The 14,354-nt window shown below is 30.9% G+C and overlaps 4 protein-coding genes across 5 annotated transcripts; 1 reads left to right on the top strand and 3 right to left on the bottom strand.

Annotated features, from left to right (window-relative positions):
* Positions 1 to 858: 858 nt before the first annotated feature.
* Positions 859 to 3,400, top strand: LOC145745234 (uncharacterized). The gene is made up of 3 exons (XM_082563244.1): positions 859 to 998; positions 1,209 to 1,400; positions 1,677 to 3,400. The coding sequence occupies exons 1-3, from the start codon at positions 920 to 922 to the stop codon at positions 3,200 to 3,202; spliced, it is 1,797 nt and encodes a 598-aa protein (XP_082419370.1). The 5' UTR covers positions 859 to 919; the 3' UTR covers positions 3,203 to 3,400.
* On the bottom strand, positions 3,379 to 4,915 carry LOC145745235 (sialate:O-sulfotransferase 1-like). The gene is made up of 4 exons (XM_082563245.1): positions 4,593 to 4,915; positions 4,314 to 4,512; positions 4,012 to 4,202; positions 3,379 to 3,938 (listed from the first exon to the last, which is right to left on the bottom strand). Exons 1-4 carry the CDS (start codon positions 4,903 to 4,905, stop codon positions 3,487 to 3,489), a joined length of 1,155 nt encoding a protein of 384 aa, XP_082419371.1. The 5' UTR covers positions 4,906 to 4,915; the 3' UTR covers positions 3,379 to 3,486.
* Positions 4,916 to 5,175: 260 nt separating this feature from the next.
* Positions 5,176 to 7,899, bottom strand: LOC145745612 (uncharacterized). Of its 2 annotated transcripts, none has more exons than XM_082563736.1 (11): positions 7,784 to 7,899; positions 7,550 to 7,632; positions 7,022 to 7,199; positions 6,809 to 6,850; positions 6,561 to 6,685; positions 6,426 to 6,478; positions 6,300 to 6,351; positions 6,093 to 6,230; positions 5,920 to 5,985; positions 5,726 to 5,803; positions 5,176 to 5,394 (listed from the first exon to the last, which is right to left on the bottom strand). In XM_082563736.1, exons 1-11 carry the CDS (start codon positions 7,833 to 7,835, stop codon positions 5,347 to 5,349), a joined length of 915 nt encoding a protein of 304 aa, XP_082419862.1. In that variant the 5' UTR covers positions 7,836 to 7,899; the 3' UTR covers positions 5,176 to 5,346. The 2 variants fall into 2 exon arrangements, with proteins under 2 accessions (XP_082419862.1, XP_082419861.1); XM_082563735.1 differs by having other exon boundaries at positions 5,185 to 5,394; positions 6,075 to 6,230.
* Positions 7,900 to 9,584: 1,685 nt separating this feature from the next.
* On the bottom strand, positions 9,585 to 14,272 carry LOC145745416 (uncharacterized). The gene is made up of 7 exons (XM_082563489.1): positions 14,124 to 14,272; positions 13,775 to 13,880; positions 13,403 to 13,500; positions 13,067 to 13,138; positions 12,791 to 12,902; positions 11,580 to 11,737; positions 9,585 to 11,380 (listed from the first exon to the last, which is right to left on the bottom strand). Exons 1-7 carry the CDS (start codon positions 14,269 to 14,271, stop codon positions 9,933 to 9,935), a joined length of 2,142 nt encoding a protein of 713 aa, XP_082419615.1. The 5' UTR covers position 14,272; the 3' UTR covers positions 9,585 to 9,932.
* Positions 14,273 to 14,354: the final 82 nt, after the last annotated feature.

Raw genomic sequence — 14,354 nt, forward strand, 5'->3', positions numbered from 1 at the left:
ACAGTTAGGTTTTTAAAGAAGATATTAGAAAAGTGTAAAAATATTTCAATGTTTTAAAACTACAACATAGAAAATAGTTTAACAAAATATATTAAAAAACCTGATTTTAAAAGCGTTAAATTTTTTTTTAAAGTTAAAAAATAAAAAAATTAAAATAGATAAAAAAAAATCAAAATAAAAAAAATTAATTTGAGGTTTTTACCCGTAAAAAAATTATTTTATAAAAATGTTTTAAAATTTTAAAGTAATTAAAATAAAGAGTTACATTTTTTAGGTGTTATAGTAATTATAGAATTTAATAACAGTGTTTAAAAAGTACAGCGCGATATTGACAAAAACGTGAAGATCTGACGTCAATATTTAGTGACGTAATAACTAATTTGTTATCTAATAACATAATTAACAACCCGAATAATTTACTAAGCCTAAAAATAAATTAAACTGTGGTCAAGCATACAAAAATTATTTTATACAATATTCAAATTCTTGTTAAAAAAATTTTAACTTTTTATCGGAACGGCGATCTAAAAATTGCAAACCCGCGAATTCTTTCTAAATATATTCACCAATCACGATTCAACAACTACAGCAGTCAGGCTAGGGTTAACCATCAACCTGATGACGTCACGGATATCGTTTAGCGACAATTTGAAAACGTAACGAAATCATTATGTAGCAATTCTTAATAATTGCCTAATTTAAAATACGATAAAAGTAGATTTATTAACTTTACTTACGCAGTGCTATCGTACTTAATAATTACAATTAACTCGAAGCGCCATAAACCGCCTTTAGAAGGCGTTAGACAGTTAAGAAAATGGTTAGGCTGGCTGCCTTAACATTTGTTGTTTTATCTATTATATTAGGACTTATGTTTTTAGATGAATTCTTAGGTGGTGATGTAGAAGGTGTTTGAAAGATGGCGCCACAAAATATATTTGTTGTTTTAAGTTTTATTTGGTTGGGTTTACTTCAAGAATGTGAAGCAATAAAATCAAGTAAGCATTTTTTTACAACCTAAAGATAGAGTAACATTTGTTACCTCGACCTAGTCTTAAGTTGGCAGTTTTGATGGTTATTAAATAAAAGTGTCTAATATTTAACCTACATATTGGTTTTTAAATCGTTTATAATGCAAATTCGGGTCCAGGTTTACATGCAAAATGAAACCAAAATAAATAATATTAAACCCAATTTTAAATATTTAGTTCAATGCAATGGCTGGTCATTAAAAGAGCCGGAGAACTCGGTAATGAAATGCGACCAAGCTGGGGAAGTTGCGATACCTGGTTCGACAAGTTGCAAAATTATTTGTTCAGCTAACTACGCCGCATCAGAAGAAATTGTTTACTGTCCCTTGGGCGGGGCTTGGGCACCAACAACTAACCCAGAGTGTATAGGTAAGTTTTTTTACGTTTTTTTTTTTTTATCGGAAAGGGGTTCGATATTGCGACGTGTTTAAGCTATTTGTAAACGCAGGGCTTAAGGGCGAATAGTGTGGCACTTGTGCGGTTTAAACCAGAAACCTTTACGTTCGCACCGAAATAGAAAAAATTGTTTTTTCTATTTAATTCAGTAAACAACTTCTGCAAAGGATTTTTAATAAGCTATACTAGAAAACGCAATGACAAGTGCTTTAACCACTATTTAATATACTATCTTTATTCCTTTTCTAGCTGATGGTAGCGTAACAACCATTGTGGTTCCTGCGGTATTAGGATCTCTTTTCGTGTTTATATTTTTGGTGTTTATATTCACAAGATTATCCAACGTGTGCCAAAAGAAAACAAGAGATCACGAAGACGAGTTTAACGAGAATTACATTGAGAATGGACAATATACAATTCCCAGAGCAAAGAAAGTGAATAAAGTACCAAGTTATAAAGAGAATGTGCCGGACACGTTCCATGCAGAAAAGGAGGCAAAAAGGAAGATCTCTCCAAAGGAAGAGAGAAAAAAAGAGTCCTCCAGTGAAAGCGAATACGAAGAGTCTGAGAAAGAATACGTGACGTATGCTCCTAAAACGAAGAAGTCGCGGTTTGCATTCGGAAGAAAAAGGCAGTCGCGAACCGTGTCAAAGGGAAGAAGAAAAAAAATCCCGCTAAAAGATCGAATTAAACTCGGATTCACGACTTGCTTTCGTCGTGTCCATTCCTGGGGTTCGAGCTCGGGACCTAAAAGAGTTGTCGGGCGTCCAGGACAAATAGGGGTATCGTCAATATGCGGAGACATGGATCATACCCATTCTAGCTCCTCTTATTCGCATAGCTCGTCCGAGTCGGATTATACGGATACAGATAACTCGCACTCTGATGATGAGGATAAAGGAGAATCGCCTTACCTATCCGCGGATCAAAATCCTTCATTAAATATTACAATAGCAAATGAAAAAATCGTTCAAACTGGACAGAACACGTTAAAATCTAAGAAATCACCGCCACCTAGACCGCCCCAACCATCTATCAGCCAAATTAAACTTCAGTCTAAAGTTGCTAAGACAAAAAAACGACGATCTAGTGGATATTCATCGGACGAAGGTGTAAACAAAAAGAAACAAAACGACCGAGCAAAATCTAAGAACACCAAAAGAGGGCGCAATAAAGACAAAAAATCAAAATCACCACATCAAGAGGCATCACTCAACCCATACAATCATTACCCTGTAGCAGGAAGTGACAGACAGTACATGGATTTTGAACATGACTATAGAAAAAGTGGCCACATATACGAAGGGGGGGCCTATCACCCTCAATATCACCCAGTTGAGAGCTTTCCCATCAAACCTGTAAAGCCTTCGAAAAAGGACAAATCAGCTGAGAGAAAACGGCGTAAAGAAAAGCGGAAAGCGGGGAAGAATGATGCCGCTAAGGCGGATGATAATACGACGACAGGGGGTGTCAAGTATTATTCTATAACCCCAGATAAGGAAGAATATAAAAAGAAATCAAGTCGTAGAAGTCGTTCGTCGGGTGAAAGAGACCGAAAGAGAAAAGAGAAACGTTCGGAGAGAAAACGAGAGAGGTCTTCAAAAGAGAGAAAAGGAAAAGAGAGATCAAAGAAGAAGGAAGAATCGCGCGATTCCAGATCAAAGCACAAAAAGGAATCCAGTAAAACAAATAACAAAGAAAGAAGTAGGAAGACCCACAGATCGAGGTCGCGAAGAGACAATCACAAAAAGTCAAGTGATCATAGAGACAAATAAATTCAAAAAAATATTAGACTAATGCCAACTTATTTTTAATGTTATCGTTTAAGATGTTTTTTATTAGGTTTTTTAAATTTTTGCAAAGTTTTTTTTACCCTTTTTTACAAAATTGTGCCATTTCTGTGTCTAATTGTGTAAATAAATACAAAAACTAATAAAACAACAAATTTTAAGCATTAGATACTTTTTTTACCAGCAAAAACAGCACAGTACAATTGCAAACATCAGTAATTTTACCTTATTTACAGAAAAATAACTTTTTTTATAATAAATAAATGTGATTAACACTTTGGTGTATCTCTTGACAGCGCTTCTGAAAAACTTTTCCCGTTTTCTAACCCAGAAACTATTTCACTTCCCTGTTTTATTGCGTTATAGAATATCCTCTGTCCCCTCTTTGTTAACAAACACATCGGTGCTTTACTGTTGACGTCACTGTCATCAGATTGTTGCGATTGGTCCTCTGTGTTCACGTGTTTACGGTGGAACGGACCGCTTACTACTTCTTCATTCGAAGAATTAAGACATTTTAATCGAGAAAGAGGAAGGTTTAGAAAAGTTAAAATTTTGCGCATACTGCCCATTGTGTCCTTAACCATGTCGTCATAATTAACAATCAGACATCTTCTTTTTGTTGATTCGAGTTTTTTAGGGCCAAGGTTGCAGAATTCCAACCAATCCTGAAGAATATCAACATACGTAACGCCTTTTCCAATAGCATATTTGCTCCAAACTGCAAAAAAAACAAAGCCTATGTTATTGGCCACTTAATATATCATTACAAAAACTATAAAGTTAATACCTACTTGGCTTATAAAATGCATCTTTACTAGCTACTCCTGTGTGACTTTTGCCCATGCGTCTGTTGAATTCTGATAATACTGCGCGATATGGGTTACGTAATATCAAGATGACGTCATCAAATTTACAGTTAGCGGTTCGTGCATGCGAAAGAGTGTGTGCTTTAATTGCAAAAACTGATTTGTCGTTGCATAACCTAAAAAAACAGCTGTTAAACGGTTGAAAATACTCCCTATATTTTGTAAATGTTTATCCTCGATGTGAAAAGTTAATTTACCGCCAAAACCTGTTAAAAAATCTAACTTACATAGCTTCGCCAGGATAGCCTCCATTAAAAAGCCGTTTGTCAAAATACACGCTACCAGTCCACACGCCTGTTGTAACGTGAAACAAGTGTCGTAACCAGGTATTGCCTGAACCTGGAAAACTAGCTAGTGCCACGCGACGATTAAAACTTGAAGTTTGTTGTTGATTTTGGGTTGATAGAAACCTAACATCGCTACAATCTGTGTAAATATATCTAATTAATATAACTTAATGGGTAGTTTAAGTGCTGATTAAGTTTACTGTGTACAGAAGCTGCTACCTGTTGACGGCTTATTATCCTTCCAAGCTTTCCCTAAATCGTTGGACTCTTTAACTTTCTGCGACAATTCCTCCTTCAAATTAATTTGATCCTTCAGTTTTTTAGAAGCAGGAGTCAAAGGCTCACCGTCTTCAGACAATACATCAGCAACAGTAATAGTTACAGTCTTAGTTTCAACGTAGTTTTCTAACTTTATTACTGGCTTTGGATATTTACATTCTAAGCCTTCTTCATTGCGATCAATTGTACGTGATAATATATCAAAGTAAACGCAAATATAACTTAGAATACTAACTGTGAATACGAGTAACATAATCGGTCTCGTACGCATTTTCTACAATTTGGGTTTTTAAATAATACACATATTGCAGTACTTAGTTCTTTGAACTGTTAAAAATGTAAACTTTCTATTTGGCTCCAGGCTATTGATACTCCAAAGCAACTTAGTTTTAAACATACCGCAAAAGAAATACTTAAAATTAAATTCGGTAATATTTTTATATTTTTTTAAACGTAGTTTTCATTAAAAAATATTAAATTTCAATTTCTTAGCTTCAAATGTATATCTGATAGTTTACACACTGTTTCTATCGTTAAAATCGATTTTTTTACTAACATCTATTTTGTATTTTTTATTGTACATGAACGATAATGTACAGTGTAAATTGTTATTTACAGAATCTCCACCAAAGAAATTTTTTGGAGAGAACATTTTTCGAAGATGGCAGTGGAAAGAAATTGATCAAACGTTTATTTAAAGTCCAGCCTCCTTTTTATGAGCAGTCCACAATTCTTTTACCCACTGTAGATAGAACCAATCACATGTTATTTAATTTAATAATATAAGATAGCAAAATTAATCATATTTCGTATATTTGGATTTAAAATGTCCTGTATACCATTTTTGCAGCATAACTGCAACAGGAATTGAACCCTGGACCTTCAATTTTAGAAGTTGTTTAATGACTTACACACTTGGGCAATCAAAAATTTTTTTAATAATATTTAAATGAAATTAAATTACTGCGTTATCTTTTTTACACCATAGACCTGCAATTTTAAAGGACGTTTAATGACTTACACACTAAGGCAATTCAGAACGTTAACAAAAAAATAAAAAACAATTAAATTACCGCTTCGTCTTTAACTCTGAAAGCCGATTTCACCCAATTTGCAAATTTTTCCTCCTTTCTCGGTTTTCCACCCGGATACTAAACAATAATCATAATTATTTAACACATTTACTTCCACTAAGTTTGTCACCAAAAATGGGGACCACCTTAACAGCAAATCAATAAAATAAAAGTAATTGTACAACTATTTTTACCTTTTTAATAGCTTCTTTTACTTCATCAACAGTCTCGTAAACTTTTGCTGGAGTTTTTTTGGCACTCTGTTAACACAATTGCAAATAAGTAAAATAGTAAAGACAAAATTACAAAACAAAATCAAAAATTCTATAAAAAGTTTTTTTATTTCTACCGCCGGAAGTTTATTTTCCTTTTGTTGTGGTGTTTTAGGAGTTTTTGGTGTTTTTGCTTCCTCAGTGGCCTTTTTCTTCTTTTGGGGACTTCCAGGTTCGACTTTATTATTTTCCTTCTCCGACAATCCCTTTTTCTCCCGAGTTGCTTTCCTTTTCTGTTACAAAAAATTCGAAATTTTAAAAAGGTTTCTAACTACAAATTTATTTTGTTTAATAATATTTACCTTATTTGCAACAGGTTTTACTTCAACTTTCTTTTCTTCTTCCTCTTCTTCACTATAATACAAAATTTGATTTCAATTAAATTTTAATTTTGAAAAAAGATAAAAAATATAGGTTTATTTCCATACCCTTCACTTTCTTCTTTTTGTACTGCAACTGCCTTCTTAGGTTTGGTGTTAAGCTAAATGATAAATTATAATAAAGATATTTTAAAATCAATGTCCAAAGTAATCCAACTCAAAACGAAAATTAAACAAATTTACTTCTTTAAATGCTTCTTTTATCTCTTCTTGTTCGTCCTCACTCATGTCATCTTCAAGACCCGAGAGATCTTCTTCATTTCCATCATCTGTTAAGTCCTCCTCTGAATCTAACTCATCTTCATCATCTGGGAAGAAATAAAAAGAAATAATTTAGTTGAAGAAAAACGTGATAAGAGCAACTTCAAATTTAAAGTATTTTTAATGTCTTTTATATAAGTAATGTAACCAATATATACATGCAATCTTACCCATTATCATATGATTTCCAACTAAGTGCACTGGACCAGTACCTGAAATACAAAATTTAATTTAAGCAAAAATTAAATAACGATATATATATATACTAAAAACAAATTAGATTTCTTAAAAAAAATATATATGTAAAATCAAATATATAAGCATAGTAGACCTATACAAAGAACTTGAAATCAGTTTTTTAAATTAAAGCAATACAAAATTACCTTGTACAAGTGTGAATATTGCAGGTGGAAAAATGCTGAGGTCAGCAAGACTGACATCTTCATTTTTACCGCAAGTTAGCGAACAAATGCAAGCTTGAATTTTAGTTTGTTCGCTGTTGAAGGAAGTTACTTCAATTATATTTCGTTCGTTGTCTTTGGCCCCAACTCCTAGGCATGCCTGTGTTTAAATTAAAATAATTTTAAAAATTAATTGTTCCTTTTTAAATTAATAATGCCAAAACACAAAAAAATTGATAAAAAATCAACTTTTACATATATATACAGCTTAATGTATTTAACACAAATTTTAACAAAATTGCAATGTACAATAGTTTATTTGCAAATTTTATTTGTTTTATAAGTTAAAGTATACACAATTTTGCAATTTTTTTACTTAACAATTCCAACACAAGAGTCACAAATATTAAGCGGATTAAATTAAAGATACATATACTTATACCATATAATGATTATTTTATATTAATAATTTATTTAGTTTCTTGATTAAATGTAAGTTTTAAATCTGACCTTTTTTAGAATAAGTTGTTCTTTAATTCCATCATCTCTGCCTTCCCATTGATGAGTTTTTGAGCTTTTATCAATTTTTGCACCTTTACAAATAAATTAAAAAAAACGTCTATTTTTACAATATGACAATGTCTTAACTTGTGCTATAATTATATTTAAATACAAAAGCATTAGTAATAGTTAAACTAGATACAAATAAAATATCGTTGTAGTAATTAAAAATATTCTACTTACACCAAAAAAACTCTTTCGGTTCTGGAATTTCCATATTCATCATATTTTCCATTAAATTTATAAGTTAACAGCTTAAGATTAAACTTAATTTGAATTAAACTACAACTTTGAAGTCTAAAAAGTAAATATTAATTTATTAAACACGTGTTATTACAACCTATATCTTTGATAAACCTCGTGCAAAAGAACCACATGGCGTTATGCTGCGTTTTGCGAAAACACGTGCTTTTTCCTCAACCTTTAATTTATAGAAATCATATAAAAATAAAAAATCATATTAAAAATTTTTTAAATAAAATAAATTTTACATAAAACTTATATATTTATATTCTTAAATTTAAAACTTAAACAATTTAAGAACCGATTTTCCCGTAACGTATGTATTTTTATATAAATGCAAAAAGGTGTATAGTTTGCAAAATAGCATAAAAAAAGAATGTTCAGTATTCATTTTTAAATACAATTTGTGCTTTTAATTAATTTTTTTTTTAATTACTAAGTTTAATTAAACTTATATTAAATTAATATACCATGACTCATTGCTTGGCTGAATATAAGTGGCACCATAGAGCCTTTGTTTACATTTATTAAAAACAGAAGTTTGTAAAATTCTTTGTTTTTGTTTTTTATTTTAGCAAACGTAATTAGATTCTTAAATTATTTACCTACTTTATGTTAACTAGCGCTGTCTATGTAAATTTTTACGGTATTATTTTAATATTTGTAGATTTTCTAGGTCTTTAGTCAATTCTGCAATTAGCGATTACGGAAAATATATCGTTTAATAATTATCAATATTATAATGTCTTGTCAAATTAGCACCGTTTTTGGTGCAAATAGTGAAAGTGATTCACCAGAAAATATCGGGATTTTGTTACTACAAGAGCTTAGATATATTCGCCAAGACATAAAGCAAGAAATGAAGATTTTAAAAGAAAAGCTAGAAGAATTGCTGACCCCCCCAAAAAAACTAAATACCACGGGTAACTGCAAGTTAAACGCAGATGCAACCTTACAGAATGATGCTAATAGTTCTATAGAATCACATGTTGTTAATGATATTCAGAATCATCTAAATTTGCCACTGTTTCCAACCTTAGAGCGTAACTCTTTTTTACAACCACAATCTTTAATTCAAGATACCGCAAATGTATTTTCTGTAACAGCTAATAATGAAACTATGTTAAATATAACTGAACAGATGGATAATGATTTATCTGGTATAATTAAATCTGAAAAAATTGAACAAGGGAATTTTAATGCAACTACACTGACTAATTCTGAAGAAAGTGGAACTAACGATGACCTAAATTTTAAGGATCAAAGAAAAAATATTTCACTTAATATAAATGAAAATTTCCAACTTGACGATTGTTCTATGGTTCCACGCAGAAACTTATACAAAAATCTGACCAATAAAAATAAAACGCGATATAGAAGAACCAGTTATTCTAACCAAACAAGAAGTAAACGTTTAAACAATGATAAACATCAAGTTCAATCCACTAATACAAACAACTTTAAAAATAAACAAACTAATAAAGAGGTTGGACCCTTTCCTTGCCACTTATGCGGAAAAGAATTCTCTTTTAAGAAAAGTAGAAAAAGGCATTTAGTTGTTCACACTGGTATTAAAGCTTTTTCGTGTAACTTTTGCTCTCGTACTTTTAGTTTAAATCAAAATAGAAAAAAACATATTTTAAACATGCATAGTCAATTGTTGGATTAAAGTTAGTTAAACCTTTTTTTAAATAATAACTTATTCTAAAACTTTTTGCAACACCTTATGCGTAGTATTTAATTTTGAACTTTTTATTTAATAAATTGCTTTAAACAAAAACGAAATTTAATAAATTTGACACACTCTTTAACTAGTCAAGTGCAATTAATGTCAAACAAAGAAAAGTAAAAAAATTAAGCTCAATATTTTAATTGCTTATACAAAACATAAAGTTTCTCGAAAAAAATAACTTTTGAAGAAAAGTTGAAGAAATAGGTTTGCATTATTTTACATAGATCTCAGATATTAATTTCATAAAAAAGTGACGGTGCATAGTTAAAATAAATAAATTAATGTGTTTATCAGCTTCCCCTTTCAAGTCTGAATTTAAGCGAGAATAAACAAAAAAATATTAAAAAGGTTTAAATGCTATCTGTAATATGGTTTAGCTGGTGGCATAGGTGGTTTTGTACTGGTGTTTGGTTTTTGACTAACAGCTGGTTTATCTTTGACTGCTGGTTTTAATTTAACACCAAATGGTAATGTTGGTGAAGTTATTTGCTGGTTTAATTGTTCTCTAAAATTTGTATTTGCACCAGATGTGGATGGTTCTTTTATTGTCCATGGGGCTGGTTTATTTGTAGAAGTTATTGGTTTGTTATGGTTTGTTTGGTTGTTTCCATTGCCAGGTTTCGTGTTGGGTAAAATTGGTTTATTTTTTGGTTTTGCACCAGGAGTTGGTGGCTCTGGTTTAGACCATTGTGGTTTATTAACACTGCTTACTGGTGTCTTATGGTCAATGTTATTTGCACCAGGTTTTGGGCCTGGTAAAAGTGGTTTATTTTTTGCTTTACCTAAAGAGTTAAAAACATTTGCAAGTTCAGTGTTTACTGATTGTTCGGGAGTTTTCACATTTTTATTAAACTTTGGCACCGAAGCTGGTTTTAAATTGTGTTTATTACCATCTGAATTTCCAAAAGTATTTGGCCTGTTTGCGGAATTAATATTTGTTGGTATATTAGGTTTGTTTGGTAGAATTGGGTTCTTATTCTGGGTGGGAGTTGACTTTGTAGGAGGAGTCGGCTTGTTACCTACTTTCCTTTCATTAAATTTATGCATAATGTCACGAGGTTGGTTTGGTCTTGAAAAATTCGGCCTGGCTTGGGTTAGATTTGGTACATTATTGGGATTAGGTTTTACACAGTCTGCTGTGTCTGTGTATAACATGTCATCTATAAAATGATCTGGGGTTTGATCATAAACAACAGGAGGAGGACCGCTTTGATGACTATCAGAGACATCAATATAACTATCATCATCACTCGTGGAAAACCCTTTCATAGCTTCGGGTTTAGGGGGTCGAGCTGGGGGACTTACCTCAGTGGGACTGGGAAAATTATGGGGGAAATTTCCAGGGTGTTGATTGGGAAGCTCATAATTTTCTTCCGATTGGGTAGGGGGTAAAGGGGGCGGGTTTTGGGGAAAACTGGGAAGGCGTCCCATGAGGGGTTTTGGGGGTTCATCATCTATTGTACTGTACAGGCTGTCATCTATATCACTCTGTATTTCATCGGGTCTTGGGGGTAATATTGGAGGGGGTGAAAACACGGGATGGAATACTTCCTTGGAGGGGGCCCGGGGTTTTTGACTTACTGGTGGAGGGGGAGGTTTTAGGCTGTCGGGGGAGGGTAGCTTAAATTGGGGTGGAAATGATGGGGTAACAGGGGATTTCATGTGGTCAACAGATGGTGGCTTAAAGGGGGGTGACAAAGAGGGGGTACTTGGTTTTAAGTGTCTAAATTGGGTTTGGGTGAGGGTTTTAGGTAAAAATGGTTTCGTGGGTGAAATTTGGTGGGTTGGGAAAGAGGGGGAAAATCCTAAAATAAAATTTGGGTGAAAACCTTTTTTTTTAAATTGTTTTAATTTAAAACCACAAAAGAAAAATTATCAAACACTTTATTAGGTTTGTTAAAAATAGTGTTAAGTCCATAAAACTTTGTGGGTATATAAATAAAACCTTTTTCTTTAAATTATGGTTTAAAAACAATCAAAGAAATACACAGAAATTTAATTCACCTTTTGAATCTTGTTCAAGTGGCACGTAATTTCCTTCATCAGAATCAATATCATCCCTGGAGACTTGATCGTAGTTCCCTTCATCAGTAAAACTTCCGATGCTTTCGTTTGTACTTGCACTGTGAGAGGATGGCATTGAGTTTCCAGCGCTGTCAGAACTGAAAACAAACATAATAAATTAACATTTTTCACAACATTGTTTGCTTTTTCAACATATTCAACCAATCAGCAGCACTTATCAACAAAATCAGGTAATAAAAAATTCTATATATAATACCATTAATTCTATATATAATACCTCTAACTAAAAAGAGTTTTTATTTTAACAATATTGGTTTAATGAGGCCTTAAACTGATTTATTTTATTATAGTTAAACAAAAAAGTTTGTAATTTCTTTGAATTATGCAATAACCAAAAACCAATATTTATCTAAAAATACCAATGGCTGTTTTTTTGCAGTAATTTTATGGTTAACATAAGGGCACAAGTCGTAAAAATTTATTACAAACCGATATAATTTACAATGGCAAATAAAAGTAATCAACCAACTGCTACATTTTCTATTTTTAAATCAATTTAATTTAATATTACAACAATAGAGATATGTTACATTCTTATCTAAGAGTATGATCTAAAACCGAAAGTAATTTCCCAATGTTTGCAAAAGCTGTTTGCTAAACGCAAACAAAAAATCAATTAGATCTAATTCATTGAGTGTTTAAACCAAATTGTATCCAAATTATTCTTTAGAAATTACATTCTGTAAATTTTAAAATTTGCTCGTAAATTGAAAACAAACGAAAAATAATTGAATGTTATTAAGTAAAAGCTTGAGAGTGCAGTTACCATAAAATGACGCACCCACTAGCTTTACAAAATAACAAGGTAATCACATGACAAAAATAACTTTTTTGGTTTACCTATGACATTAATATTACTATTTATAACCAGACTCGTGACTTGTTTCAAATGCAAAAAAATACAAATAATGAGACCATAGCAACTGTAGTGAGAATTTTTATCAAACCAGTAATTTGCAGTTATGTTTATTTTTAATTTGACAATACGATAAATTTGATTTTTTTAACAAAACATAGTTTAAATTGATTAATTTAAGATAACTTAATATATATACTTGGTTTTAATACAGTTTTTGCAAAGAAAATTTAATATTCACATTAATTAATTTTACAGTTAAACAATAGCTTACCGAGGGCCCTTTTGAGCTGGGTTATTAAAACTACTGCTTGGCCGATTTTGAGGGCTGGGATAAAAATGTCTTTGATTTTCCGGTAATGATTTACTTCCCCTCGACTTTGGAACTAATAATTAAATAATTAATTAATTTCCAAACAAACAATTTTGAATTCATATTAATCTTTGTAAAAACACAAAATGTTAATAATTTTTATTGGCACTTTATGCTAATTTATACAGATGTGAAAATAATTCAATAATTAAACAAATTTTTAAACTTTATTCTTACCGACGCGGTAATTAAATTTCTCGATGTCATCTCTAAAACATTGAATCCAAGATTGTTTTTCTTCTCTAGAGTCTTTAAAAAACAAAGAAAATTAATTGATGTTTTTACTGATTTAACATTAAGTGACAGATTAATAAAGTTATGAGGATGTGATTAATTTCAAATGCTTATGAATTACAATTTGTAACATGACACACACAAAAAAGTACTGGTATTTGATACCGCTCGGGATATTAAATTAAACTTGCTTTAAAATAAAAATTACTGATAATCTACTGATTACAGTACAAGTATTTGATACACAACATAAAAAATTTATGTATTTAGTTTAGTAACCTGGTGCAAAAAAGTAAGTCCTGTGGTCGGTGTATTCATGATAAACTTTAAACATATGTGGAAGAGCTAATATCTTCTCTTCATCTGCTGGATGTACACTGAAAAAAATAATAAACAATATTATTTAAATCTCTATACTGATACCAGATGTGAATAGTTTTGTTATATAATATTGAAGTATATATATACTACAAGTTCATGAAAATTTTATAGATAGACTTTTAAAAAAAACATGTCAAAAGATGCCGTATTAAAGCATAGAATTTTTTGTTTGGTCATAATAAAAAGACACAGATAAATATTATATGGAATTATTACAAACATAACAGTAGGGTATTACATTTTATGCAGATAAAATATTTATTTAATTACCGATTACTATATCCCTCTAAGGAAAAACATTTCTGTGGCTCATTTGATTTCTCGTCCTTATAATAATAAACCCAACCATTCAGAAGAACAAAAAATCTTCTGTCATCTGAACAACAAGAATATAAAAAAATCTATTTAACAATCAATTCTGAAAGCTTTGTTGGCTAGTAAACAATCTTTATTTTTTATGTTATTTAAATTTCTAATGTATGAATCAAAGAGAAAAATATGCAATTAATAAAATATTGAATTTTAAACACTACAAATTTGTTTTTAATTTTAATGATAATTAAAAAAATGTAGCCTACTCTAGATTTTTATAAAATACTTTTAAAGGGCATCAACTTACAGCTTGATAGTTGAGTGAAATTAATTTTATTCAGACGTCCTGATTTTTTATACATCCATCCCGATTTACTAATTCCTTTTTCTAACAGTAGTTGCTGCACCGGTATTTTTTCATAACAATTAGGATAATTATTACTGCTTTCAGACATTTTTCGATTAACTCTTTTCTTTGGAAAATTAAAAAACATAAGTTTTTTTATATCATTGGCCCAAATGGGACCATAACATTAAA

The sequence above is a fragment of the Corella eumyota genome, chromosome 3 (assembly GCF_963082875.1).
Source record: "Corella eumyota chromosome 3, kaCorEumy4.1, whole genome shotgun sequence".
In the NCBI taxonomy this organism is placed as follows: domain Eukaryota; kingdom Metazoa; phylum Chordata; class Ascidiacea; order Phlebobranchia; family Corellidae; genus Corella; species Corella eumyota.